This window comes from Falco cherrug, chromosome 15 (assembly GCF_023634085.1).
Source record: "Falco cherrug isolate bFalChe1 chromosome 15, bFalChe1.pri, whole genome shotgun sequence".
Classification (NCBI taxonomy): Eukaryota; Metazoa; Chordata; class Aves; order Falconiformes; family Falconidae; genus Falco; species Falco cherrug.
This window is the reverse complement of record NC_073711.1, coordinates 7,150,131-7,178,012: the sequence shown is the minus strand read 5'-3', so window position 1 is coordinate 7,178,012 and position 27,882 is coordinate 7,150,131. Positions and strand designations below refer to the sequence as shown.

The 27,882-nt window shown below is 44.9% G+C and overlaps 1 protein-coding gene across 5 annotated transcripts in view; it reads left to right on the top strand.

The window, feature by feature from the left end:
* The window catches only part of GRIA3 (glutamate ionotropic receptor AMPA type subunit 3), a 154,070-nt gene that overhangs the window by 96,217 nt on the left and 29,971 nt on the right, over positions 1-27,882 (top strand). For 4 of the 5 annotated variants that reach the window (XR_008735233.1, XM_055727411.1, XM_055727410.1 and 1 more), the window contains exons 9-12: positions 1,245-1,352; positions 2,462-2,668; positions 12,315-12,691; positions 20,004-20,202. Coding sequence is in view for 4 of the 5 variants with exons in the window: in XM_055727411.1 (XP_055583386.1) it covers positions 1,245-1,352; positions 2,462-2,668; positions 12,315-12,691; positions 20,004-20,202 (891 nt within the window). In the remaining variant the exon portion in view is untranslated. The remainder of the gene's footprint in view (positions 1-1,244; positions 1,353-2,461; positions 2,669-12,314; positions 12,692-20,003; positions 20,203-27,882) is intronic. The other variant, XM_055727412.1, reaches the window with a different exon arrangement.

The window sequence follows — 27,882 nt, the reverse complement described above, 5'->3', positions numbered from 1 at the left end:
GACCCTGAGGAAACCCCACCTTCTTGCAGTCTTCCCTGTCCCAGGAACCTCATTCTATTCTGTTCCTGGACCAAACAACTCACCCTGCTTGATATCTGCATTGGTTTCCATGTCAGCTTCAGACCCCGCTTCTTCTCTTAAAATCCTTCTGGAGCTTTTCCACTGCCAAGCATAATACCTGCTGTCATGGTCCTGTGCTCAGCCCTATCCCCTAAACTCCCCTCCATCTTTCCCTTCCTCTTCGTAACAGGCCTTGGAGCTGTGGTGAAGCTGGAGCCTGTGTATTTCAGAAACCTTCAGAAATTAACAGAAAATAAGTTTGGGTTTAATTAGGATTTGCTACTCGCATTCTATTGTCTCCTAAATAAAGGGTAGATCCTAGTGGGATAGTTGCTTAGGTCCCTGTTATAAAAGAAATTCAGGGCAGATTTTCAAAAATCATTAGGTAGATGGGATCTCAGGAGTATCAAGAGAAGAATCTTTGTGGCCGAGGCACATAAATCCGCCTGATGTCACCTGGCTATAGGTACCTGACCTGCTTGGTCACTGCTGAGACTCCATAAACTCCTCTGCACATATTAGATAACAAAATACCTCTGGTCCTGTCCCAGCCATTCAGCTTAGGTTTACAGAGCAGGCAAAAGCATTACTTCTGTGTTGTGCAGAAATGCAAAAAGGAGTGTAGTAGCATAGCAATGTAGCGACCGCACCACGAAGGTCAGCGCAAGGCAGCCGACAGATAGTCCCCTCGTGGGTTTTGTACCCCACGCTGAGGGTAGTGCTGCTGTGCTGGCATTGCTAGCGATGTCTGTGCACCCTCTCTAAAGCTAGCTCGGGCGCCTCTGCAGGGACTGCCTTCGCTGGCCGAACCGCAGCAGAATACGGACAAAAATCACAAAATCAAAGAATTTTACTCAGAGTGCTGTGCAGTTTATTCCTAGTTTACAGTATATTATTATGCTGTGGATACATAGGATTTTTTTCCACAGGCACCGTGATGATGTGGATTTAGAGAGAACTTCGTATGTATTTTCACTTGGATTTGGCTTGTATTTATTTGCATGTGGGCTTGAGAACATTGTTTCTTTAAGGAAATTAAATAAAAGGTAATGTAGTCCTTTAATGGCAAAAATGTTGCATGAATAAGGGTTGCAAAGCCTTATATTTTGACAGCTCATGTGACAAGTGCGTGCACCACAGCCTTGTGAACATATGTAATGAGGTAACAATCTCTATTTTTATAGGCTGGTTATTGGAACGAATATGAAAGATTTGTGCCAGCTTTAGATCAGCTTCCCTCTAATGACACTTCATCTGTGGAGAACAGAACTATAGTAGTCACTACCATCTTGGTAAGTTTTATGTTCTTAGTGTGTTTGTGTTTAGGAAAAAAGACACATGGCTCCTAAGGTGTGTTAGACACCTCGCCAGGAGGCAGATGTTGAATGCGATGTGACTTCAAGTGGCTGAGAAGTTCGGCATCTTTGACCCTGCAAACTCCTATGTGTATCAGTAAGTTTACTCACAGGAGGAGCTCGCTGAGCTTGACATTGCACTTTGCTGCTTCTCAAACACTTGAACTCAATCAAATGCCTCACAGAACTGAAGTTATTATGCATGTATGTAAATGACTGCAGGATCTGGCCTTCCTGCTGTAGGGTCAAATCTTGCACCCCTCACTCAGGTACAGCTCCTGTAAACTCAACCCCTGTGGACTGAGTAAGGGTGGCACAGTGGAGCCTGTAGAGAACTGGAACTGCTCTAGCACTGGGTGAAAAGCGACCTACACCTGTGCAACTCCAAAGGAGTAAAGCTCTTCCTCTTTCTCATAAACAGCAGCACCTGGGTCAGCCCCAATGCCTCTGGCAGATGTGTTCTGTACAGCATTGTTTGTGACTTTTATGCCTGTTGCAATTCTACTAAGCATGAGCCAATTTTATGTTCCTGAAGCATTGTATTTTATACTCCTATGGATTTAGCGAGATATAATCAGCGTTTCAGCTAGAATTTTCTAAGAAAGCTGAGGGAATTTAGTGACAAAAATTGCTACTGAGGATTTTAGCCTAGCTTCCCTTGGGCTGCTTTGAAAATATCTCCATCAGAGCCCCATTCTAGGCCACTGGGGCCTTAGGAAATTGTTTTGATGGTACAGGTGTTGGGTATGTCAGTTCTTTGAACGCTAAAACCTGAATTATTACTACGGTGATGCTATTTGACTGTCTCATCAGGCCTAATTCTGCAAAGAAAAGTGTAACTTTGTTAAGTGGAATAGTCCTGTTGTCTGTAGGATCAGCCAAGGATTTTTAAATTGCAGAAGTCTGTCTTTCTAATTTCTGTACCAAAGCAGGAGATATTGTAAATACTTGCCAGTAATATAAAGGATAGTAACAGCTCTCGTTTTGTATGTTTTAAAGCTGTATTTTACATTCATAGACTTTTGATCTTTACTTTTGTTTCAAAGGAATCACCATATGTAATGTATAAGAAAAACCATGAACAACTAGAAGGGAATGAGAGATATGAAGGATATTGTGTAGACTTAGCTTCTGAAATAGCAAAACATGTTGGAATAAAATACAAACTGTCAATTGTTGGAGATGGGAAATATGGAGCTAGGGACCCTGAGACTAAGATATGGAATGGCATGGTGGGTGAACTGGTCTATGGGGTAAGTTTCTCTTAACCTTCATTTTAATGTTCTTCATTAAAAAGTTATGCTCAAAGTTAATAAACTGCAAAATAAAGATCATCTGTTTGAATACCACCTTTAAAATTCTAGATATTTCTTTGTAGTGCCATTTTTATAGTCTGCTTTTCTAATCGTTTCATTGCAGGAAAGTGTGACTTTTTTACTGCTTGCTGTTGTTCTCCAAATCAGAGTTCAGAAGTGGCACTGGGCAAATTGCAAATTCTTGTCTACAGCAGAATTTCCAATTTGCCCTTCATATGCTGCTTCTGCATTTGCCATGTCTCCTTTTTCTCTGTCAGTCTTGTAAGCGCTGGGAGGGTGCCCCTCCCGTTAAAGGTCTGATCCTATGATGCTGGCCCTCATCGGATCACTGATGCCACTTTTGTTTGAGCAGAGGCTAAAGGCTCGGTTAGCCCCATGGTTGCTTTTCAGGGTAAGAAGCAATGCAGGTGTGAAATCACGGACATCTTTCTTTCTTTTTAAACCCTGGGTTTGGCTTTAAAAATCAACTGTCAAACCAAAAAAAAAAAGTCTTAATCGATTGCATTCCTCCTTATATTTCTATATTGGGTGTACATTGCTTTGTTTGGTAAGAACAAAAACAGTCTGGAATTGCCATTTTAGAAACTTCTTTGAAAATGAGAATTTTGGAATACAGATAAACCAGATGGAAGGGGGAGAAAATTGGCTTTGCAGAAAAGAATTTACAAGCTGATATTTCATCATTGCTTTTTTTCCCCCAAATGCTAATGAGATGATTTGTGATTCCGCCCAAATCTTCTTTACAGTTTATTTTTAACAAGCTTTCCTTTATTAAAAATATCTGAGCAGAAGTGAGTATTTCAATTGCCTCCTTTTGTTCCATGGCTGAGTGTAATTTCTAAAAGTCACCTCAGAATTTCTGTGGTATAACATAACATCATTCTTGCAAAATGTTTGGTGAGATAATTCTTTTCCAATGAATCAGTCTTTTTAAGGTAATTGCTAGATTTGCAGAATTTTATTCATTCTGGAGCAGTCAGTCCTGATTGGCTTATTACATACTTGGTAGCCTATTCGACTTCAAAATATTTTATATAAGCAACAGTGGGTTTGTAGTCTTGTGTTAAGGGGAGGGAGGGGAATCTACTGATTAGAGACATTAAACAGGGGCCTGGATCCCTAGGTTGTATCTTCATTTCCCTGTTGCACTGAGGTTTGACGTTATGCAAATCTTCTGAACTCCCCATGCCTCAGATATGGGAAACCAGTGTTACCTCTTGGAGAGTACAAGTACCTCGAGAACCTCAGAAGCAAGGGTTTAGTTTAGTTGCAAGCATAATTACACCGCAGTGCAAACCTAAACCCTCAGTTTCCCCGTGTGTGGTTCAAGAAATATCAAGAGTATTAGCTGTAATTGGATCCTTCTGATATATTTGCAAGTACCAAGCAGTGGAATGGTTTATTCCCTTAAAAAAATAATCATACCATATGCAAAAGGCATGAGAAAAGAGAAACTGAAATTACTGCCAACAGCCAGGGCACAGGGACCGTCTGCACCAGGGGAGGAAAGGTGTGATATGGGGTGCTGCCTCTGGGACTTGAGCTGTGTAGGATTGGCCAGTGTAGCTGCCATACCATGCAAGATCCGTCCGGATAAAGGGCCACAGAAATGATCAGAGGCTGGAGCACCTCTCCTGCGAGGAAGGGCTGGGAGAGTTGGGGTTGTTCAGCCTGGAGAAGGCTCCCGGGAGACCTCGGAGCAGCCTGCCAGTACTTAAAGGGGGCTTATAAGAAAGGTGGGGAACAGGGTTTTTAGCAGGGCCTGTTGTGATAGGACGGGGTAATGGTTTTAAACTACAAGAGGGTAAATTTACACTTAATATAGGTAAGAAGTTTTTTACAATGAGGGTGGTGAAACACTGGCACAGGTTGCCAAGAAGGTGGTGGATGCCCCATCCCTGGAAACATCCAAGGCCAGGTTGGACAGGGCTCTGAGCAACCTGATCTAGTTGAAGATGTCCCTGCACATTGCAGGGGTTGGGCTCGGTGGCCTTTAAAGGTCCCTTCCAGCCCAAACCACTCCGTGATTCCATGATAAACAGGTTGGCTACAGCTGCCTTTTCCACAGCGCCCTGGGACGAGCCCAGCTCTGCCTCCTTAGCATCACACTGAGCCCTAGCCGCTTCCCCTTGACCTGACCGTGCTTGTGACCTTCCCACACCACCAAAAAACAGCCTCACAGGCACAATGGACCATTCCTTAAAACAACCCCAAGCCCACCCTGCCATTGTCATTTTCCTTTGCAAAAAAGCTCTGATCCTTTGTATTCCGAAGCACAGTTTTCATCTGTATTTTCTCATTAATGAAAAAGTGAGGAATGTTTCCCTCCCTGACCCCCAACAGCTCCTCTCCTCACTGCGAGCTCGGTTACTGAAGCCTCTTCGCTGCAGTGCTCAATTATTCAAAGGTCAGATGCATCCCGTGAGGTTTGACTGTAGACCCAGGTTAATGCTCACAGCCCAGCGCTGCTGAGCTAGCTCCCCATCCTGCCGAGCTGAACTTCTGAGCCAGCAAGCCACGCAGAAATCCACCTGGCTTTCTGTAAGCAGGGAAAACAGCCCTCCAGACCCTTTCCCAGCCCTGTCTGCAAACATCATGAAATACCCTTGGCCTCTTTCTCCATCTGTCGAGAGAGGGCTGTGTACCACACTCACAAGGATGTGCACGCAGCCCTTTGAAGCTGAAAAGTGCTCTGGAAGTGCTAATTATTTGGAGCGAGCACCTCATTTATGTGCTGATTTTCCTTTATGTCTCAGGGGCTTAAAACTCTATTAGGGAGCTAAAACTGTACGTTACCCCTAATGCCCCTGTGAGCCTTGTCTGCAAAATGACTATCATCTTTGGCTCCTCTGGATTCCATTTCGGGAAAACAAGAGGGAGATTAGGTTATAAATGCCTTTATTAGCATGTATGGAAGACAGGCGTGGGGAGATAAAAGAGGCCTGATTGGGTTTGGTACCAGGTACCCAGCAGCTGAACTGTGGCAGAAAACACAGTCTTTCAGACTGCGTTTCTCTCAGGTGATAAACGGTGACCCATCATCTGTCAAACACAGCGTTTCCTGACCCAGCGAGCTTCTCACCACCACCTGGCGCTGCTGGGGGATCTTACCAAGCTTTTTGAATACTGTGCCCTTTTTTGCATAGCCCCATGCATGCAACTCTTCTGAAATAGCTCTTAGGACAGTCACAGGAAGTGAATGGCTTGTCATTTTAATGCCAAACCCCTAATTAACTGTACTTAATGTATACTGTGTGCCAGTTCGTTGTTACTGTCGCACTTGCCTCCTGTGGGATGCGGTGTAGAGGCAGGACAGAACGTGCAGCCGGGTCCTTGCAGCCTCCACACCACTGGGTCGGAGGGCTCCGGGTGGCGAGGGGTGGGAAGGGGCTCCGGGTGCAGGGGTGCTGTGTCACAGCCCTGATCCCGCTTCCAGACTAGCTGGAGGTCTGCATTAACTCGGTTAACTGGGACAGTCCCAAGAGTTGCACGTTACTGGGGATACACACACTGAAATACTTCCCATTAGAAGTTCTCCCTCCCCTGTCTCCCATCATGTCAGGGCTGGTTGGAGGGTGTGGAAGCCTGCCATGCCCTAGGACCCCCCCAAAGGTGAGGACAGGCTCAGCTGGCCCTCTTGGACCTTTCCTTCTGGCTTTGCAATGGAAAATCTGTACAAATGAACGTGGTTACAGAGAAGGGCTTGCTCTGTGGCAGCGTGGGGGACGCAGCCCTGGAGGCAGGGAGTTCTGGCCCAGCAGGTATTCCCAAACCGCTTTGCTTCCAACAGGAGAAGCCAGGAATTGTGTTAGAGAGTACACAACAGGACCTTGTAGTTTGTTAGCAATTTTCGAACAGCGGTGGTAGTAATAATAATTGATAATTATAATAATTAGATTTGACATTAAAATGAGATTTGTTTGATTTTTCATAAATCAAAAAATGCCAGTTCAGGTGGAAGAAAACCTTAGTTTTGCCATTTCACACTGATGGCGCCGAAAGATTCTTCTTCCTACCAGGAGAAACCTACCAATTCAAGCCCTATTATTTTTTAAACTACGATAGATTCCTAAAACACAGTCGAAATTTTTGACAGCATAAAAAGAGGAAAAGTGTAAAGCTTTTTTCCTGGACCTTTAGAAGAGGGAAGTAGGTAAATCATTCTCAGACTGGGAGACTGAATCACTATTGAAATCTAACCAGTGAAGCAAACCAGCAAGGCAAGTGCTGTGTCCCCCTGTGATGCCCCGCTGGCGACATGCCGGGGGCTGGGGCTGCTGAGCAGCAGCACCTCCCTCTGCGCCCACCCGCAGGGCCGATGCTCGGGGCTTTGTACCCACCAGCTGCTCAGCACCAGACAGTGCTCTTTTCTCCTCTGTAGGCTTTTAGTTCTTCTTTCCCTTTTAAAGCAGGCTGCTGTTCTTCCTTCCCTGTTCAGCCAGGGAAAGCAGTCCCTCCCTGGGCCTGATGCTTTTCACAGCGCTGAGGCTAATTGGTAGTAGGTTTAACACAGATCTTAATTGTAACTACAAATGCTTTGGGAGTGGAAAGAGCAGCCAGACCTTACGGCCTTTAAAAGCACTCCTCAGGTAAAAAGACAAGGTCTTTACAAAAACCTTTCAGTATGTAAAATAGCGTAAAGGAATGAAGCAGGGATATAAAGGACAGGCAGTCCCCCGAACACGGGCAGCCTCCGCAGTCTGTCGGAGCGGGACCACCTACACATCTCCCCGCCTTGAACAAACCAACTGCCTGGCATGGCGCTGGCCTCTCGGCAGCAGCAGAAAGGCTACAGACGGCGTATGCACCCTCTGAAACGTAGCGGAGAGGAAGACTTTAATTTGATTCCTAATTCTCCTCAATTCTCTTAGCCTGTGGCAGAGCCTGACGGTGCCACGCGCGGGAGAAGCTGGCCCTTTGCCCCTCGCCCTCGGCTTCTGCACGGGGGAAGCCCAGGCAGGGGGCTCAGCCTCTTGTCCTGCACACACGCGGACAGATGCAGGACCCCTGCCCAGGCAGCTGCTGAGCCGTGGTGGCACCGGCCACGTTGGGGGACAGGACCCCAGCGCTGGCACAGAGCTGCAGACAGGGTGATGGGCTCCGGCTGACCCGTGTCCGAGCACAGGCAGAAGCAACACGTGCATGTCTGCAGCTGACAGAGCAGATGTACCCTTAATTACTGCATCTGCACACAGCAGTAGTGTCTCAGAAGGAACTGTGGGCAGCCAGGGAAAGCATGCGTGGGCTTAACCTTGGCAAACTACAGCAGGCAAGGCCAGCTGCATTCTTAACACCTTAATGCCTTTTTGCGCTGCTCGGCTACTACACGTTAAGACTTCAATGCAGCATGTTGCTGGTCAGGTATCAGCTGTTGGTTTTAAGTAAGTGTGAGCTAACGTGTTAAAAACACATTGTGCCCATGACCTGGCTCCTCAACACGCCCTGATATCCTTGGGTTACTGGACCCTACAAAGTAGCTTTTACCAGCAGCTACTATGGGTGATGTGTTGCTCTGACACCCTTTCTGATACCTGGGAACCTCAGGCTGCACTGAGAAGTCCTAAAATGTGCTCAGTCAGTCATCATTCCATCTTCTGACACCACTGTGTACCTGCAGGCAGCACTTCTGGGGTGCCTGGAGGTCTGGTTCCCCATGGAAATTGGGCAGCATCCCTCTGCTCTGCGCACAGGCTGAGTGCTGGCTGGCTTCCCGTCACACAAAGGTCTTGCAAAGTCACCACAGCTCAGACCCACGGCTTGAAAAGTGACCCACTAGCAGAGAAATTATTCCGTTTGGCAAGCATGAATGGCCAGAAGCACGTAGAGGCAGGAGCACAGCCGGTAGCTCTTGCTGTCCCTGGTGTATGGCTTTGAAGTTAGGAAGACTGATCTTTAGGTCTGTAAGCAGACGAATTCGATCCCTCCTTTTGGATTACAGAGGTGGAACATCCCATTGTTTTTCTTTCTCCATGCAGAGGGATATTTCCATTTGCTGGTTTTTCTCCCTCTCCTTAAGAGTCTTGAGGTTTGCAGCCCCTGGGGTCAGCTTTGAAGAGAGTGGTAGTGCCTCTGTGCTGTGTCCTCTCTAAATCCATCCCTCCCACACTACCAGGCAAAGACAGAACAAGCCTCAGAGGAATCCATGACATTTCTCGCCCGGCTCAAATGCAGTGAAGATGATGTTTGAAACGCCATTAGTCATGAGTGATTAGCAAAGCTTAGTTGTTGAGGTTCTCAAACCCCCCTCCAGTTCAGGGCACGGTTGTGCTTGTGTTCTTTTTCATCGAGCTCAATTTTTATGGGTTCTGCTTATCTGCAGCCATAACAGGGAGGGAAATTCACTACTGTGCTGCAATTGTTAATGATCCTTTAGGGTGCTTAGAGCTCTCCATAAGCTCTCCATTTCAAATACTATATCTCCAAATAAATAAGCAAAGAGCGACCTGCTTTTTAAGGTCTTTAGTGCAACTAACATTCAAGGGAGTGGTGGGGGAACTGGATTGTATCCAGGCTGGGGTGCTGGATTGTAGCTGGTCCGCTCTCAGTGCCCTGGTTGTTGATGGTTTCCTGAAACCCTGTGTCTGAACCCGTGCTTGTTCCCTCTGCAGAAAACAATTGCTGCCGTATTCACTTAAGGCATGAGGGTGTTTGTTGGTGTTTCCAGTATACTGGACACCTATCAAAAATGGGAGGAAAGCAGGAAGACAGAAATGTATCAGAAAAATAAATAGTTGTAACCCTTGTAATATTAAATGAAATTTGAAATCATTTACAAAGAAATCCACACTGTGTGATACAAACGAGGACACGGCAACAATCAGGCCTTTTAAAAGTGATTTGTCTGTGCTTCAGCACAGCATCAGCTTCATCCCCTCAAAGACCCCACAGGAGCATCCTGCATGAACGCATCTGCTCAGGAGGAAGATACAGGCTTTATTGCATGCTGCATCAGCACTTAGGAAGAGCTCCGCCGTGTCTACTTTGGCAATTAAAATATTACTTTGGGAGAATTAAATTTCTCCGAGTCCAGGAAAACCCTACAGAAACCAAATGCTCTTTTAGCTGATCCAGCCGTTTGCGCCCTGATGAGCTGTTCCAGGGCTGGCTGTCCCTGTGCAGCAGTGCCCAGCAGTACGGCACCCGCCTGCCCGCTAAGCTTCGCCTCCTGTGGAATTACTGCTAGCTTTCCGCAGGGGTCCGGATCCCTTAAGCTTCCTTTAATAAGGATTAATTTGTAGGTGCCTCATGAGTTCAACACAAAATACAGTAGCCATGGTCAAAGCGCTAGCCGTGGACTCTGACTTTGTTTAAAGGTGATATTCTGTGTGGTTCTCACACTTGCTGGCTGCAGGCACCTGATGTTTAACAGTAGCTCCGCAAGCAGCAGCTACAGGACAAATACATCTGTTGGGGGAATTATCAGTGAGCAAGTCCCAACATAATCCAGTCCCTTTACCACGCCATGCCCACGTCCCTCCACGTCTATTACTTCGGCAATTAACACATTCATCTGCAAAGCCAGTAGGCACCCACACCCAAAGGCAGCTGGCATTTTCAGGTTTTGTATTCAAGCCGGGTGAAGCTAGATTTTTGCAGTAAGTGGCCACAAATGAGGCGAAGGGTTTCTCCTCAAGGAAAGCGGGAAAGGCGATGTCCCAGTATGCCGTGAATGTCTGAAGGGGGGGAGAGGGGCTGTGAGAGGGTGTGCCAAGGGCCACGGTTTCCCAGTGGCTTCCTCATGTGCACAGGCATGGTCTGGCCTGATTATTCCAAGCAGGGAACTTGTACCCTGTGGCTACACGTACCAGTACAAACTGTTGATGCTGCGGAGTGGCTGAAGCAAATGTAGAGGTGGTGTGCAGGGGGGGACTCCCCGGTGCGGGGGGCGGCTTGCTGCGGGGAGGGCCGTGGGGGACCAGCACATCTGCCATTAGCTTCAGCCCTTAAACTGGGAGAGTGCCTCGGGCATGGCTGCACAGTGCCACCGAGGCACCAGCTGGCACAGCCTGTGGCACTGAGCTGAGCCTTACGAGAAGCCTTCCCCATTTCTGCTTATTAAACTTAAAAAACCCAAAAAAATAGACCCAACTAACTAGGAGGAGGAGCAAGTCAGATATTCATGGAAGTCACATGCATCATCATCAGATTTACATAAAGGCATATTCAGTTACTTTATGGCACTGATTTTAATCACTTCTTGTGAACGTTCCCTATTTTATTCAAATTTCTACTGAGCCAGGTTTTATTTTTCCACCAGAAAGAGAGGCATACTTACTAGTATGGAAACAAAAATATGATTTAAAAGGTGCACAATGGTTTAGGTACTAGTAAGTTAAACTGTCCATAAGAATATTTTTTTCTTTCTCAAATTCTTAATTACCAATGAAAGGCCATCTTTATAACTGTCAATAACATGAGTTAGTGTTTAAAATAGAACAATACAAAAGAAGTGTATGTAGACTCCCATAACAGTAATTTTTAAATGGAAAGGGCTTTTTTTTAACATTCTAGTCCACTCCATTGCAAATACTGACCCCTGCTTTGGTACTTGGCTGAATCAAGGCTGGATTAGCTGAACAGCATGACTTGAATCTTTCTGGCATTAGAAATACAGATGCAATTAAATATCTTGAAAATCTGTTCTGGAATGTTATTTTTCATCGGGTAACTAAGTAATTTTTTTACTTCACATTCTTACCCTCCCATGGAGTCCAACAAATCTTGATCGAAGGGAAGGGTATGGGTTCAGGGTATACCACCACCCTGGTGAGTGGCAGATGCAATGAGATGAGATTTTGCTTCCAGATGACAAAGCCCCAGAGCATGATCTGCGTTATAGATCTATGGAGCTAAGTTCTGTAACATCGGGTGGTATACGTTGTACTGAAAAATACTACTCAGCGTTCTTCTCAGATAACCCAGGCTGTTTGCTTCTCTGGGACTCACAAATCTGTATTACTGTTCTTCAGTGACCACAGAAAGGGTGGACTCTCTGCATCCTATCCCCCCGCTATTTTACCATCTTCTGTTCTTCCTTGCAATGGGGTTTCAAAGGAGTATATGAGCGGTAGCACCCAAATGCAGCTGAAATTCTGTAACTGATTACTTATCTTAAGTTCCTATTAAAGATCCTGGACTAATCTGTAAGGCAAGAGAGTTTGCTGAGAGAATGGAAAAGAGAAAATTAAAATACAGCAAACGTAATTTGCCCCAAGTCTTCAATACAGGTGGATGGATAGAGACCATTACTAGAAATGGACATTTTTGTAGTTGCCATCCCTCTCCCTGTTCAGTTTGTGTAGCGTTTATTCATCCATTTTAACTAATAGAAACATAAATACATGTTGGTACATCATTGCCTCGTTGTGAGGCCCTTGCATAGATTTGATTGTAATTTTTCTTGTTAATAATCTTCTGTCAATATCGTGCAGTCCTTTAACTTCAGTACTGCAAAACAGGCTGCAAAGAAAATGTTTCCTACTTACTCTTGTAATTAATCATCTTATTAATTAGCCTGAGACTCTAGATTGTGATTATGTTGTAACTGTTCAGTGACTAACTTTGGTTTGTTTTCCCTTTTCAGAGAGCAGATATAGCTGTTGCCCCCCTCACCATTACATTGGTGCGAGAAGAAGTCATAGACTTTTCCAAACCCTTTATGAGCCTGGGCATCTCCATCATGATCAAGAAGCCTCAGAAATCTAAACCGGGCGTATTCTCTTTCCTGGATCCTTTGGCTTATGAAATTTGGATGTGTATAGTCTTTGCTTACATTGGCGTCAGCGTAGTTCTTTTCCTAGTCAGCAGATTCAGCCCTTACGAATGGCACTTGGAAGACAGCAGTGAAGAACCACGTGACCCTCAGAATCCTCCCGACCCTCCAAATGAGTTTGGAATATTTAACAGCCTTTGGTTTTCCCTGGGTGCCTTTATGCAGCAAGGATGCGATATTTCTCCAAGGTTTGTTCCATATCACTCCATCACCTTTTTGCATTTTATGGTCATTTTCTGATGCCATGGTGCATATATGTGACTTTTTCAAATTTCTTTTTAATTCCAAATTTTTTTTATTTTGACATTCCATTCAATGCTGAGCATCATCATCAAGCCACCATGCTTGCTAGCATTTACCTCCAGAGTGAGTAGCATTGCTTTATAATGCCATTTATGCATTTCTGCCGAACTTATATACACCATGTTGAGGCTGTAAAATGCATGGGGTTTTCTGTTTTCAGCAATGCTTGGAGGGCTACCGTGTTTTTGCTGCATATCTCATTTTACGGTCATCTCCTTGGTGCATATAACATTTTCTGCTTTGCAAAATAAGAATTGTTTATTTTAAACACTCACATGCAACAGCACTTTAAAACACTTCCACTCCCGTCATGGCTTCTGCTAGTCTTTTTACTTGCTTTTGCACCTGATTTCTCTAGTTTGTTCTTCCTGAACCATCCTTTCATCTATTATTAATTTGCTTACCACTGTCTTTCGTATGTTCGGGTCTCCATATGTGCCTCTCTAACAGTTACTGCGTACTGCCCTGGATGTGTATTGTTATTTCAGTCCGATCTAACCTGCTGTCCCTGTGTTCGTAGTCAATATGGTTAATAAGCATTGCCGGTTTCCATAAAGATTTTTCTTATTCATGAATACAATCTTTCTGAATAAGGCTGTAGGAAAACATGTTTGATATTAGTTCCAATTTAACAGAGAGCACTGGTATTAACTGTTGTAGAATATTTCTTTTTTAAATGAGTGTGTTGAAAACCACCAGACAATAGCAAAGTTCTCCCTAATTGAACAATACATACCACAAATGTTTTTTGAGTTTTATATATATAAAATATTCCTATATTTACACTGGTGAAATACTTCAGTAATGTGCCTCTGATAAGCAGTAGAATTAACTGGTTTCTTAGTGACGGAGCACTAGTTACATTTTGTATGACGATATTTTAATAACCAGTTTACAGCTATTTTAGTAATTTTAGTAATTTTAGTAATTATACCTATTTAGTACAAAAAATACCTGCTTAGTACAAACAGGATGCGTTTTTTCCCTTTAACTAGGTTGCTAATTAAAGCAAGAGAGAAAGATCTTTTATAATACTGATGGTTCTATTTATATATTGATGATCCTAATATTGATATTTTCTAATATTTGAAATACCCCTTGTTGATGTCCGTCTCTGAGTACCTTTTCAATACCCGAATCATTGAAAAGTTTCCCGGTCCGTATAGCGGTAGGGATCTTGAGTGGCCTCACTGAAGCAGGTCCAGGACAAACCTTCCATGAGCTTTCATGGGCAAGATCATGATTTTACCTGTTATCATGTAATGATGATCCTTTAAGTTCACAGTCACTGCACATTCAAATCTAATGATCACAGCGAAATCCAGGACTTTCAGAGGTACTGGCGTATGCCTGCTGGTATTTGATGCAATTCATGCATATGTTTTAAAAGGCTTGATAGCTGCAATTAGATGTCATACTGATTGACAGATGTGTATAATATGCTGTGTAAAACACACACACATTTTTGCCTAGTATGACCGTGCGTTAGTTTTCGCAGTTGTCGGTGTTTGGGCGTGCTGCCTCACTGTGTAGCTGTTAACCTTCCCCTCCTGTTTGCTTTCTGCTTTGTGCCTAAATTTGGTCTTGAAACTTTGCCCCTCTGCTTGCCATTGAAGGTGATGAGTAGCAATAACATTTAAATTGCTGTTGACCATGTGTGCGCCCAATCTAAAGGACCGGGAAATAAGCACTGGGACATCACATGGAAAGCTGCAGGCATTGCACTGTTTCCGCTGGGTCTGGTTATCGACAGGTCAATAGCAGTACACAGGGGGTGTGAAGCTCTCATGTGACTCTGACGTCTTCGGCCGTTCACCTTATATAACGAGTGGAACATATTCTACTTTTTTTTTCAATACTACGATGATAAGTGCCTTGGAAATACCTACCGGGAAAAAAAAAAAAAAAAAAAAAAAAGAGAGAGCAGTAAAGCTATTTATTTTATCTGTCCATCAGAAGCTGTTAGCTCAGTTATTATGGCCCTCGTTTGAATACATTGCCCAGTTATTTTGTTATCTTTCGTGATAACACAGTCTGGGCAGTTACATGCATCATTACTGAAAAAAAACAAGAAATTTAATACTTTGGTTTAAATTCCAGAAACATTGTTCCTTTGAACGGTATTTAAGTTGATTAAATGTCAAATTTCTTTTCCGTAGAAGGGACTATTCCCAAGTATTCTGTTTTTAATTCGTATCTTTGTAAGGTTATGCCATTTACAGTACATTGACTATATGAATGTTTCATACTATTTTATTGCCATTAAAAGGGGCTTCATTCTTTCATTGTGAGTTTTGTCTGAATAAATTTCTTATATGAGAGCGTGCAGCACTTGTAGAGAGATGCCGACAAGCAGTCTGGAGAGATCACTTTTGTACTTGCTGATAAAGGCTCTTTCAGCTGCCTTTGTGTGGAACAGCTGTGACATCTAATGACTAGTTAGATCTATCCTCGGTGAGTATGCTGTGTGGATATTCCAGAGGATATATCCCTATACTCTCCTCTCTGTATTTAATAGGAGTCATCTAAGCGGAATCAGATAGCAGCCAAAGGATGGGGGTTAGCGCATCCCTTGATGGAATCAACATTTGTTCCAGCAGTTTTGTTCTGCTATCAAAGGCTGCTGTGTTTTCTGCATAGTGAGCTAAAGCATTGAAAATTCACTTTTGATGGATCAAAAGTAGATTATTAAACTCGCTTTAATGTAAGATGTGTACAGCAAATGGAATCAGGAGAAAACACAGTCAAATCTGTAACACTGTTCTGAGCGAGAGTATCTTTGAAATCTCTGTGAGAGCATGTGTTTTCATTTTGCTCTTTATTCATGTGGAACAAAGAGGCTAGATTAATTAATTGCTGATGGAAAAAGACAGGGGGTTCATTAAAAATTATCTCATGAGGCTGGTCATTTAAGAGGGTGTATTTCTAGATCCCTGTTTTCACAGCAGAAGACTCAAGAGACTCCTATTAAAGGCCATGGGAATGACTTTGTGGGACTTTCAGAACAGCAGCGAGAGCTGGCTATGTCTGAAACTCCCACCGCCAGTTCCTATGATGGAAGAAGCATCTCAAGGCAGCGCTTTAGATGCTGTTATTGCCTGTGTCCTGTCCCAGCGGGTGAGGCGAGGGCCGCCTGGCAGCAGAGGTAGGGGGCTGGCCGAGCATCTGAGCGAGGGACCTTGCTGTGGTGGCCACCTACCGTGTGCTCAGAGGGCCAAGGGATTCTAGACAAGGGGAGCTGGCACCACAAAGACCTGCAGGGCTATTTGTCAATATAGCAACCGCCTTGTATCGAGCAGAAGAGCCCGATTAAAAATTGAGTAGTGCGAGCAGCTGTGTGCTATAGGAAATCAAATGCGTTTTGTGGCCATGAGTAGAAACAAAATTCAAGCTATTCTGATAAGTAAATGAGGTTTTGTTCGAATGTATTATTCTCCTGGAAACTGAATGTGAATTTGAATATTTATTTTGTTTTTCTCTTGTTACTAATTTGCTCTTATTTGACTCCATGCTTCCTTTTAAATTTCCTCTCAAGGTATGCACTCTTCCTGTTTACTTGCTTTTGAAAACACCGTCTGACCTTGTTTTGATAATTGAGTTATAATTCTGTTATTCCAGGTCTTTGTTACTGCTCTCATTTGTCAACATGCTAATTTGCTTTAAAATAATGTCGTGCAAAGTACCTGTTTATTGAGGTAATTTGGAAAATGACATGTTGAGATAAAGCATTAGTTGTTTGCTGTTAAATTACAACACTGCACACTTGGACAGGTATGTCTTCATCAGAAAAAGTGGCACTGGTATTAAAAGCTGCGATTGATTTTTCTATAATTATTATCTGAGTAATGGGCAAATGTTTCTGTGATTCACAGTACAAACCATACAAGTATTCTCTTATTACCAGCCCAATGTTTTACGTACTAACCCTTTTTCTCCCGCATTCCTCTACACCAGCCCCTGCAGTGGGTATAAGGAGTCTCCATATCAGCAGATGGACTGACTGGGGGGAACTGGGGTCCTTTGGACAAGGAGGCTGCCAGGCCATGCTCATCCGCGTTCTTGTTCTTTGGCTCTCTCTGTCTGTCTGTCTTTCCTTGAGTGTCAGCTTTGTGGTTCGTTTTGTTTTTCTTTTGCCCCGTCCTGTGCTACCACCGATGACAGCTGTGTCAGCCCCGACTGCTTCATAGCAGCAGCTGTTTCATCTTCCTTTTCATGCTCATTGGAAGACTGGGAGAAACAACTCTATAGTGACATCCACTTCTCTTTCAACTGGCCTGAACTCTTCTGAGAACACCCCTGGTCCTCATCTAGCAAGACCCCTCTTTTGCATGTAGGACCCTCCGGGAAGCACCTTCTTCGTCGAGGGATCCAGCCATGCCCACCTTCCCCTGCCTCTCGGCTGTTCTCCATTTTTTTGTCCTGTATCTGTCTGACTTGGTTCATGCAGGTGGCAAGATACTTTTACCTTTCTCTGCGTGTAGTATGCTGTATGAGCATGCAGCTCAACACAGACTTTTTATTGTTACAGCAGTGTGAGCTTGGGGTTTTGCTGGTTTGGAAAATGCGTGTCTGCTGCACATCTTCATCCCAGCAGCCCATCTGTCCTGCTAACAGAAGGGGCAGCTACCAATGCAAGTAAGACATTTCCTGTGGGAAACTATAGGGAGAATGAACACATACTACTTTGTTCCCAGTAGTTCCACTGAATTTATCGAAACACTCTGGCAAGTCTCTTTTTCGTCTTCCTATTAAAGCCGGAGGGCCACAGGAACCTGGATACCTGGGACAAAGCTAGTCTTGCTGTACGTGGCTGGACGTTCCACATGCTGTACCCACTGGCCAGACTTCTGCTCGAACGGCAGGGTGAGGAATTCAGCTCCAGGTTTTCTCTGAAGATGGACAGTGTGTAGTGAAGGAATGAACAAAAGGGAGATGAGCTTCACCTGGAGTAGCCATCTAAAAGCAGCAGACTGTGTTTTACTTAGGTGTCTCGGTTCCTTCCAAAGTCGTGTGACAGATGGGCACCTTTGGACGTGCCCCGTGCTACAACAAGTGAGAAAAATCTCTCTCAGGGTGTCCATCTCCTCTCTCTTTCTGCGCTGGCTCCAAAGGGAGCCTAACCCAGTGAGTCCAGCAGGCACGGCTTTGTAGTTGGCTACGGTTACGGCAGCCCATGTAAGAGGCTGTTTGCCGTGTAGGGTATCAAGTTTTACAAACTAGCTCAAGCCAAGACCCTAACTGGTAAGGGAACTGGCCAGAAAGGACTTTAGCCATCTGTAAAATCCCAGCATACTCATTTGATACTTACAAAGGATGTAGAGCGAGGTAGAGAGATGCCTTGACTTACTACTTTATGCTGGATTTATATTTCTGCAACTTCCCTTTGCAGCTACTCAGTAGCCATCTGTTAGTAAGCACAGCTGCAGCACAGCCCGGGTTGAACCTTGGAAGCCTTTTATCCTCTTGGGATGCCCGCAGGGAAGGCAGGGAGGGAAGCTGCCTCTGCCTGTCGGTGGCCCAGCGGACGTGTGCCGGCCCTCAGGAGGGCACACCTCTGAGTTCACACCTCACAGGTCACTGTTGCCTGACAGACGAAGAGGTGACGTTGGCTCCTCAAGCTTCCCTAAGCATTGTAACTGCCTGAAGCGCCTTGCACATGGGTACGGATTGATGCAGCCGTCCCTGGGGCAGTGGGAGCGGAGAGCAGCAGGGCTCACCCCTGAGCTTGTTCCTCCACATTCCTGTTCCAGATTGCTCTCTCTGTTTTTATTGTGTCGCTGATTTTTGGTTTTTTTTCTTTGATGTGTTCTTTAATGTCGGATGGATTATTTTCTTTCTTTCTTTCTTTCTTTTTTTCTGAATAATTTGATGGGATTTTTTGAATGGCTCAGGCAACCTCAGGCTCTGGCCAAGACCAGGCACTTTACCAGCGAACCCCCCTGTGTGGGTGGGGTGGGGCACGTCACCAGACTTGCTTTTTTTCCTGTCTCCATCTGTTGGTAGGACAACTTGTACCCACTGTCTGGGGATGGCACTGAGGGGCTTGAAGGAAACAAATCAACAGGTAAGAGTTTTCTTGCTTTCTGTTTCTTCCCTTCACACAAACTGCTGAGGACGACAGCTCCCGTGTTCCAAGGATTTCATGTATCTGGGATTGATTCTTCCTCCACTGGTATCAGCAGAGTTAAGGAAAAACGTATGAAATACCTTTGTCTCAGCTCCTGAAATGATTCCTGGTCGAAGTACTGTGTGTGAGGAATAAGCACTGTACATGGCGGTGGAATTCCCCACCCAGCTGAGCAGCATGGCACTGGTGTCCGTCAACCCTGAACAAATATTTTGAGCCTGTTGTTCAGTTGCTTTAAAGCATCAAGAGCTCTTACCAACAGGATCTAGACCTCCTGACCACTGGTTTGAACACTACTGTGTTTACAAACGGGCTTTTTCTTAGTCCTTTTGGTATCCTTTTAAAAAACAAAACCCCAAAACCACCACAGAAACAGAATGCAATTTTCTGCTTCCTTCTCTGTTGCTCTGGTGGTTCGGAAGCAAGAATACGCCCAACCTGGAACAGTGCAACATGCAAATTGTAATTAACATAAAAGAAACCAGCCTCTCTCCTCACCTCATTATGCAAATTGAGTCTGTAATTCCTCTGAGGTTGTGATGAGAGAAGGATACTGGATCATTTTTCTGTTATTCCATTGCACATTTACGTGCAGTTTACTACATCTTAAATTGTGAGAGCAGATGCAGTAAAAGGTACATTCGTGTCCTCTGAGCTGGGCAGCCCCCGAAGAGACACAATGCTGGCATATCGCAGCAGGCAAGCGGAGAAGGCAAAAGTCTTCCGGCAACAGAATTCTTTAGTAAAGGGTCTGTGGAAGTCAGGAGAGCTTGTTCCTCTCCAGGCCTCTGGTGGTGTTGGCTCAAACGAGTTATTTCTTAATTGACTCTCCTTGTTTTCACTGAAAGATTGGAGAGGGAGTTGAACTGGGTAAGAGCAGGTGCACGCCGAGTTTGCTGTCCTGGGAAAGGCTATCGGCAACTGGCTCACAGTCCGCCTGCTCACAGATACCTGGAGGATCCGGACAAAAGGGTTTTGCATGTGAATTTTTCTTCAGTGAACTAAAAAAAAATTAAAAAAAAATGATGGAATGTCTTCAAAGCAATTTGATGATGTGTGTTTTTCCATAGATCTCTCTCAGGGCGAATTGTCGGAGGAGTCTGGTGGTTCTTCACTCTCATCATTATCTCTTCCTACACTGCTAATCTTGCTGCCTTCCTTACGGTGGAAAGGATGGTTTCTCCCATAGAGAGCGCAGAGGACCTGGCTAAACAAACCGAAATAGCCTACGGCACTTTGGATTCAGGCTCAACCAAAGAATTCTTTAGAGTAAGTCTGTCAAATCTCCATTAGAGCTTTTCTAAACTGTAAGCACCTAATATACAGGTTTCAGCCTCTTGTTTTTACCCAGCTGTAATAGCTGTTCTGGGGAACGCTGCTTTGTGCAATCAGGGCAGGCCTGAGTGCAGATTTTAATATCAAAAGGCATTTTATCAAAAATGGATGGGTTTGCTCAACCTGAAACATCTCAAGATGGAAAGTCTGACCTCTGCTATCATGGTGAAAGGTTTTTCTTACAGTAGTTTCAGAACCTCGGTCTGATGAGCAATAATGCAGTCATTAGCACAATCTTTAGCAAAGAAAACTCTTGGAGGAGTGATGCTCTTGACCTACTTGCTGTGTTTGCCCAGCTGGCAGCTGTTGATGCCATCCAACATCAGTGTTCACTTGCCAGAATGAGCAGGGGCATGGGGGGCGTGCGTCGCCATTGGTTTCTGTATGGTGCATGGATTGCTGCAGTTGTTGCTGTTGCTCACCAGTGTCTGGCTGTGGCCGTATCAAGCGGTCAGGGGTGAAACTTTTGTACCCCAGAACACTGGTGCATATTCACCTTGGCTAGGGAAATGCTGGGTTTGCAATATTTGGGGGTAGGAGGGGAGTATGGACTTTTATTTAAGATGATCCTTTCTTTCTCCACTTTGCCAAACTGCAAAGAGCCTTGTGAGGGTCGTTAAAAACTCTAAAGGAGACCTCAGACCACTTTTATGTATCTAAAAATGTTGCGACCTGAAAAGCTTTTCTTTCCAGCCAAGCGCTGAAATGCTCAGCCCTTGCAGGGAACTCTTGGTTCTCTCTCAGCGGTGCCAATCAGATGCCATTCAAAACAACATTTTCTTGTAAAGTGGTCAGTGCTGCAGGGCTAATTATTGCCTGTCACACACACTGGCCAGGTGCAAGTGTGAGGGAGGAGGGAGAAAAAAAAAAACCCTTGCTGCTGTAGGCTGATGAAATGCTGAGGGCTCCTTGAATAAATACTGAGGGCTCCTTGAATTTGTTTAAAATTTCAATACGCAGCCACACACACACACACATACGTGTATGTGTATATCTGGTATAAAGCTGGAAGTGAATGCAAAGGTGTTTTATGAAGCTTTTATACTTTGCCTTACTTTTGTGTAATGTCTTTATACAAAAATAGGTAGTATTTCTTAATTAACTGTGGTGGCTGGTACGTTATAACAGCTTCTGTTTGTACTGAAATCCTGAAAGATAAACACTGACCTTGTAAGGGTGACATGAGAGTGTAAAAATTTGTATTCTGTTTAATTACCAGCCTGAGGCAGTATTATCTGCGCAGCAAAAATGAGCTGAGTGGACCTGTCGGAAGGGGTAGCAGAACTTGATTAGAAATATGGGTGCTCTTTACAGTCACTATACTGTTCTTAGGGGGCAAAAAAATCTTCTTTTGAGTATGTAGTTACTGTTAATACAGAAAGAGGGATTGTACGGGGGTGTTTCTTCATTTCCTTAATAGTTTGACACAACAAGGAAATCCCTTCTCACCCAGAGATCAAAGGAATGAGTGTTTCATGTGAAAGGATACAAAGTCTAGTAAATGTATGAATACTTTGTTGTGCTGTTAATAGTCTTGAGATGAGCTGTGACTCTCTCCTGGTGCTGGAGAGCAGGGCTGTGAGTGAGGATGATGTGGCAGGAGCTGCCAGCTCCATGGGGCATGGGGACAGAGGGCAGAGTGGGATGTATCACCTGCTCCATGAGATCCCGACGGGCCAGGTGGGAAGGAGAGTGGGCCCCGAGTGGCGCTTCTCTCTCATCAGTGGTCTCAAGGCACACAGCATCGTTTCAGTTGTATTAATTTTTGCAGAATAATTAAGTGGAATAGAGTGATGCAGCCATGAAACTGTGGTAATTAGAGTCTTCTTCAGCTGATTTGAGAAGGGCGAAAGCTTTGCCTTAGATTAAATGCATATGTTCACATAAATACTTCATTGTACAGTCTGTATTAGCTACTTAGTAAGACGGTAATGATAGCTGAAACCTGAAATAACTCTTAGAGGACACTTGGTTTCTGAGCACCTGCTGCACAGACTGCCCCTGCTCTGTGGTTTGAGGTATTTTGCTCCCTGCAAGATCTTTCCCCACTGCTGCCAGCGCATCAGTGGCAGCAAGCGTGTGTCAGAAAAAGCCAGGAGTTCTCCTGGGTTCAGTGCAATGCTTGGTCCCTCTGTGAGGGGATTATCCTCTTCCGCTCGCTCCCCACCAGCATTTAGCCAGTTTGAGCAACAGTCGGCGGAGCGGGTCAGGATCACCTACCCGGTGAGAAACGATGCTCCTCACGGAGGGGGTGGCTGCGGGAGCCAGTTGGTGCCGTTCGCACACTGGCTGCCCTTGCGTACCTGCAGACACTGGCTGTGGCGTGTGAGAGGCAGCTAAATCTTCCCTAGAGATGGGAGAAGTCACCTGGCTGTGAGCAGGAGGTCAGCATGTGTGTGGAGGTACCGAGAGCAGTAACTTGGCTTTGTAGCTGGGCCATGGCTTCACAGAGGGGGCACAGGACAATCTCTCCAAGAGCCCATGAAGGAGCTTGCATGGGCATATCTCTTCCTAGAGCTGAAAAGCTGAACTGTTTCTCAAAGCTCTTAGTCAGATACTGATCTTGAAGGCTGCTGTTGGCCAGCGAGAGGTGCCCGACTGACGACAGCAAGGAAAAATTGCCTCCTAATGACTCGTAAAGGGAGGACATGTAAATGAGCTTCAGATATCCACGATCTTCTCTACATGTGCAAGAAGGAGCTCCTATAAAGCCTTGATTCCATGGTTCCTTTCTGCCAACCCCATTTCCAACCAGGATCACTTTTGAAGGTTTCTTTTAGTGTGGAGACCTATCTGCGAGGAACTGGACCAATACCAGCTCCTCATTTCAGATGAACAGATGGTAATGACTTTCAGCCACTTCAGACCTGGGCAGACTCCAGCTAGTGACCTATTTTATAGTCTTGGCCGTTTCCCTAAACATCACAACGTCTCCCAGATAGACGCCATCCCAGCTCTGTAGGTTAAGCTGGATACACCATTGCTGTTCCAAGCGTGCACAGTGACTGCTGTCAGCGTGACATTGCTCTCGCAGTTACAACAAGAGTTACAACAAATGATTTTAAAACCATTTCACGGCAGGTACCGTTCACGCTCCCCACTTGTTGCTGGGTGTTTGTCCCCCCAGCATATCTAAGAACGAAATGACTTTTCCTGTATTTTCATAGTTGTTGCTTGTTTCTGCTCAGAAACATTTTACATTGTGCACTAATTAGCTTATAAAGGCATTTAAATGGCAATCAATGGATTACATCAATTCCCTTTTGGCTTTCAAAGGGCACTCATCCATATTGAAAAGGAAGAGAAAGAACCTTGCCTTGGATATTTATTAATACGCAGTCTCAGATTAAGGGCTCCAAAATACCTCTTTCTCTTTCTTGAAAAGTGGCAAAGGCCTGTACTAAAATGCAATTTCAAATCACTAAGTTACTGCTTTTAAAGGTGTATCTGTTAGAATTAACATCTTCTAATACATTGAATTAAAGCCTCAGCATATCTGAGCAGCTCACCAAATCAATATAACACCATTTAATCCAAATTCAGCACTGAGCCTAGGTATAATACCACAGTCTAATAGGTTTCACACCTCCAATATGCATATTTTCAAAAGGCATGACCTTTACAACCAATTAGTAATTCTTATGTAAACTTGGCTGTATTTGAACTTCAGCAGAAGCAGAACATGTTTCTAGACATTTAGAAATTTAAATTGCTCTTGAATTTATGGTGGTTTCTTTTAATTGATAGCAGGTATCTGTGTTAAGGGGCTTCGTAAAATAACTTTCAAAGTACGTGTGTGTGATCATGGACAAACCGAGCTGACCTGCTCGTACACTTCACTGAAAACCTGTGGGGTTTTTTTGAAAACCCGTATTGCAGAAGGTGTTCTTGGGGTTGATCTGGTGTGACAAGGCTTTACAGGCTGAGATACTGAGGCAGGGAACGTGTAGCAACATCTCGCATTAGGTCCTTCTGCCTTTTGTGGGAAATTGAAGGCGGCACGTATCACACCATTAACAGTGTAGCTAATCACTGTTAACTAAAACTAAGGGAAAAGGCGTCCTCAAAGGGCTGACATTTTATTGCAGAGCTTTGTATTTTTCTCAGCAGTAGTTTCCAGGATGTCCCTGACAAAACCAGTCTGCTGATGGCTCCCCTGTGCCTCAATGAGATGACTTACTGCTCTGAAGTCAGTTACTGGTTTTTTCTCCTGGAAACGGCATTAATTGCCAGTCCTGTTAGGAGTTTCAGTAGAACGGCCAGAGATCCTTTGGGCATGATGCTTCCCACTCTTACAGTTGGTTGCTCCTACCTGGTACTGATGTTCATGAGTGTTGGGTAGAGTTTGACGTTGACGTTGCTTCTGCTGTCAATAAAGACTTTAGGCTCAGTGCCTGGAGAAGTCACACAGGCTGACAGCCTTCAAGCATGGCTTAGGTACTTCAGATAGTATTTTTAGGAACTTTTTTGCAATGCAGTAAAAAATTCACAGCTAAGGCTAAAGTCTCCATTAGGCACGTGGGCGTGATAGCTGACTTGAGGACACCAAGGAGCCTGCATATGCTTTCCTTGTGCCTCCTGTGTGAAGGCCTTGCCTCTCATTGCCCTTGCATAGTCTGCCCAGATGCTTCAGTAATATTTTGCTCTTAATTCGTCTTTTGCGAGAAGGTGATATTGTTCTTCTACACCTTTGTGGGCATGTTCAGCACTTGAAATTCCTCTTCAGCAGTTTCCTCAAAAAGCAGTTCTTCCCAAACCAGGTTCAGATGTGAGGCCATTCTGGGCTTTGTGTATAGATAACATATGATATAAAACTACAGGTTTTAGGATGCAGGAAATTGTGGTTTTATCAAGTCTGAATTAGTTCAGAAAGAGCAGATAGAACAGCACAAGATGCCCTGGCAGGAGATTTTGTGTTTCTGTCCGCAGTACTGGTTGCCCATGCTGAGGAAGGTGCTTTGACATGGAAACAGGTATCAGAAAAAGCATGTCAGTATGGCAAGGGGACTGGTGGGGCACCCCTTGAAAAGAATTTTAAGTACAATTTGTTTAGCTGGTAAAACTGAAGCCAATACAGAAAACAATTTGTTCAAAAGAAAAAAAAAAAAAAACCACCACTGGGCAGATTACGACCAAAGCAAAAAATAAACATTTATCTGAAAAAAACAGTGAAAGAACAAATTAACAGACTGACCCCAAATTCCTTGGAAATTAAAACCACATTCCTTAAACCCATCAAAAGGGTTTTGAAATACCTTCCAATAAAAGCTCTGGGCATAACTCAGCCCTCCCCTCCTGTTCAGGCTGTGCTCCGTAGCAGGCTGTAGGAGGTGGGACTGGTGGCACTGGTGATGCCAGCGCATCCCTCCCGGCTCCCAGGGGCAAAGTGCGGCTGGATCCTGCCCTGGCTGGCAGCATGCAGAGAGGACTGCCCATCACGGTGTCCCCCGAGAGGACTGCCGGTCACAGTGTCCCCCGAGAGGACTGCCCATCACGGTGCCCCCTGGGCAAGGGCAGGCTGTGGCAGACAAGCTGGTCCTGCGGGCGCGCAGCCAGGCGGGAGCACGGCACCATCCCGGCCCCAGTAGGGAAAGAGGGAGAAATCCTGACCGTAATGCGCTTTGAAGCACTACCATGTTACATCCAGGTGTAAGATAAAGAGCTCGTTGCTTTCCTCTGATGGTAAGGTTGTGTGAAGACAAGAGGTAAGGGAAATAAATTCTATCAGCGAGCGGTTTAGGTAAGGAAAAGCCTTGAATTATGAACCAACAGCTGCCGTGTGATCATTATGCATTCTGTGCCATGGAACGATATCGGGATCGTCATTAGAGCCTATTAAAAACACCATGGTGAGCTCCGTGCATGCAGCGCTAAGGGCTTCATCTGTAGTTAAACTCTTTGATTTTTAATTTCAAAATTTATTTTGCTAGTGAAGATGAAGGACTTGCTTCTAGCTCAGCATTCATACAACTGCTTTGCTTTTGCCTTTGGATAAAAGTATGATTAGCAGTCTTAAGCTTTGTGTGTTCTTGGCATCGAGCAAAACAACATAGTCATCATAACAAATGTCTGACAAAAATATTGAAGTGTGATTGTATTTATGGACTTTAAAGAACAGAACATCACAGAGAAGTGATAGCTTCCAAGTATGAGCTGTATAGATCTTTGATAAGCAGTGTGGCAGCGATTAATCAGAAAAAGGGCTGCGGTTTAACTGTTTTTCAACACTGAAAGTGTGAAAAACACATTCACCCATATATCCTCACTCCCTTCCCTGTTTGATATAGGTGGGGGTGTGCCCAGATATTAAAAGGTGAATGCATGTGTGCAGAGAGATCACAGCCTCTCCCTTGTGTGAATGATAGATGATCTACTTGGGGGGTTTCTTTTCTCTTAATCTGTTGAACCTCCTTTCTGCCACATGGCTAAGAGGCAGTTTTAAAGCCAGCAGGAAATCAAATGTGACATAATTACAAAAGAAATGCTTTCCCGTGAGGTGATCTAATGTCTTTAAGCCTATAGATTGGAGAGGAAGATGCATCCTTACGGGAACTAGAATTAACAGCTCATCCATCATCCGCTCCTTGGAAAGGAAGCGTTTGGATGGTGCTGGGGTTAAGGTGGCTGAACCGTTCTACTGATTTCAGCATCCAGCCTGGATTTAACAAAGCTTTCAGTCAACACTTGATAACAAATATTTGCACAAATCTTTCCTTTATCTTCAATAACAGATGGCATTTGTCTATCCACTGTACCCGTGCTTGTGGTTGAGGCTTTCCAGCTCACCTATGGCTGGATACTGCTGGGAAGTTGATCTGGATAAGCAGGGGGCTGCCGGCGAGGCAGTGGGGGTGGCCGGTGTCCCTGGGCTGGGCGCGGGTGGGTGCAGCCGGTGGCAAAGCCCAGTCCAGCAGCTGGCAGCGGGTTAACGCCGGAGCCGCGGCTGCACCGCAGAGGCGAGCAGTGAGCGCCACGGGGAGAAATCACTGGCTGTTGGAATGCTCTACTTCTGGGAGAGCAGCTCTGTGATAATGATAATGACAGCGCTCAAGACAGCCAGGACCCTGGTTTTTCAAGTCTCTCCCTAGTTTACGTAATGCTGCTGTCTCACATTAATACATGCTTATTAGGGATTCATTTAAAATACATGGGTGCTGATAGATTACTCACAGCGCTGCTACCGTTACTTTTGCATAATTAGAAAATACATGAAGGTTTAGAAGCTCTAATGATGTGAATATGAAACATCCCCTCTTGCAGTCCACTGGGGTTTCTCCATCATTGCCTGTATATTGGCCTGTTCTGTCTGGAGCTGAAAGCTCATTAGACCTGACAGTGCTCAGATCGTGTGCTGGAAACGCCGTTCTCTGTTAATTTATTACGGGCCAGATCCAGAGCAGGGCTGGTGAACTGCTCAGCTGCCCAGGCGAGCCTACCCTGCTGAACACGTCACTGCTGGAAAGGTGCCCCTTAGCCTGCAGGCTGACGTAAGCCCTCCCTCCAGCCGGCTGGGGTGTGCGCTGCCTTCTGCGCCCCAGGCGGGCAGGGATGCGGGCAGGGATGCAGGCAGGGATGCAGGCAGGGATGCAGGCATGGAGGCAGGCAGGCAGGGAA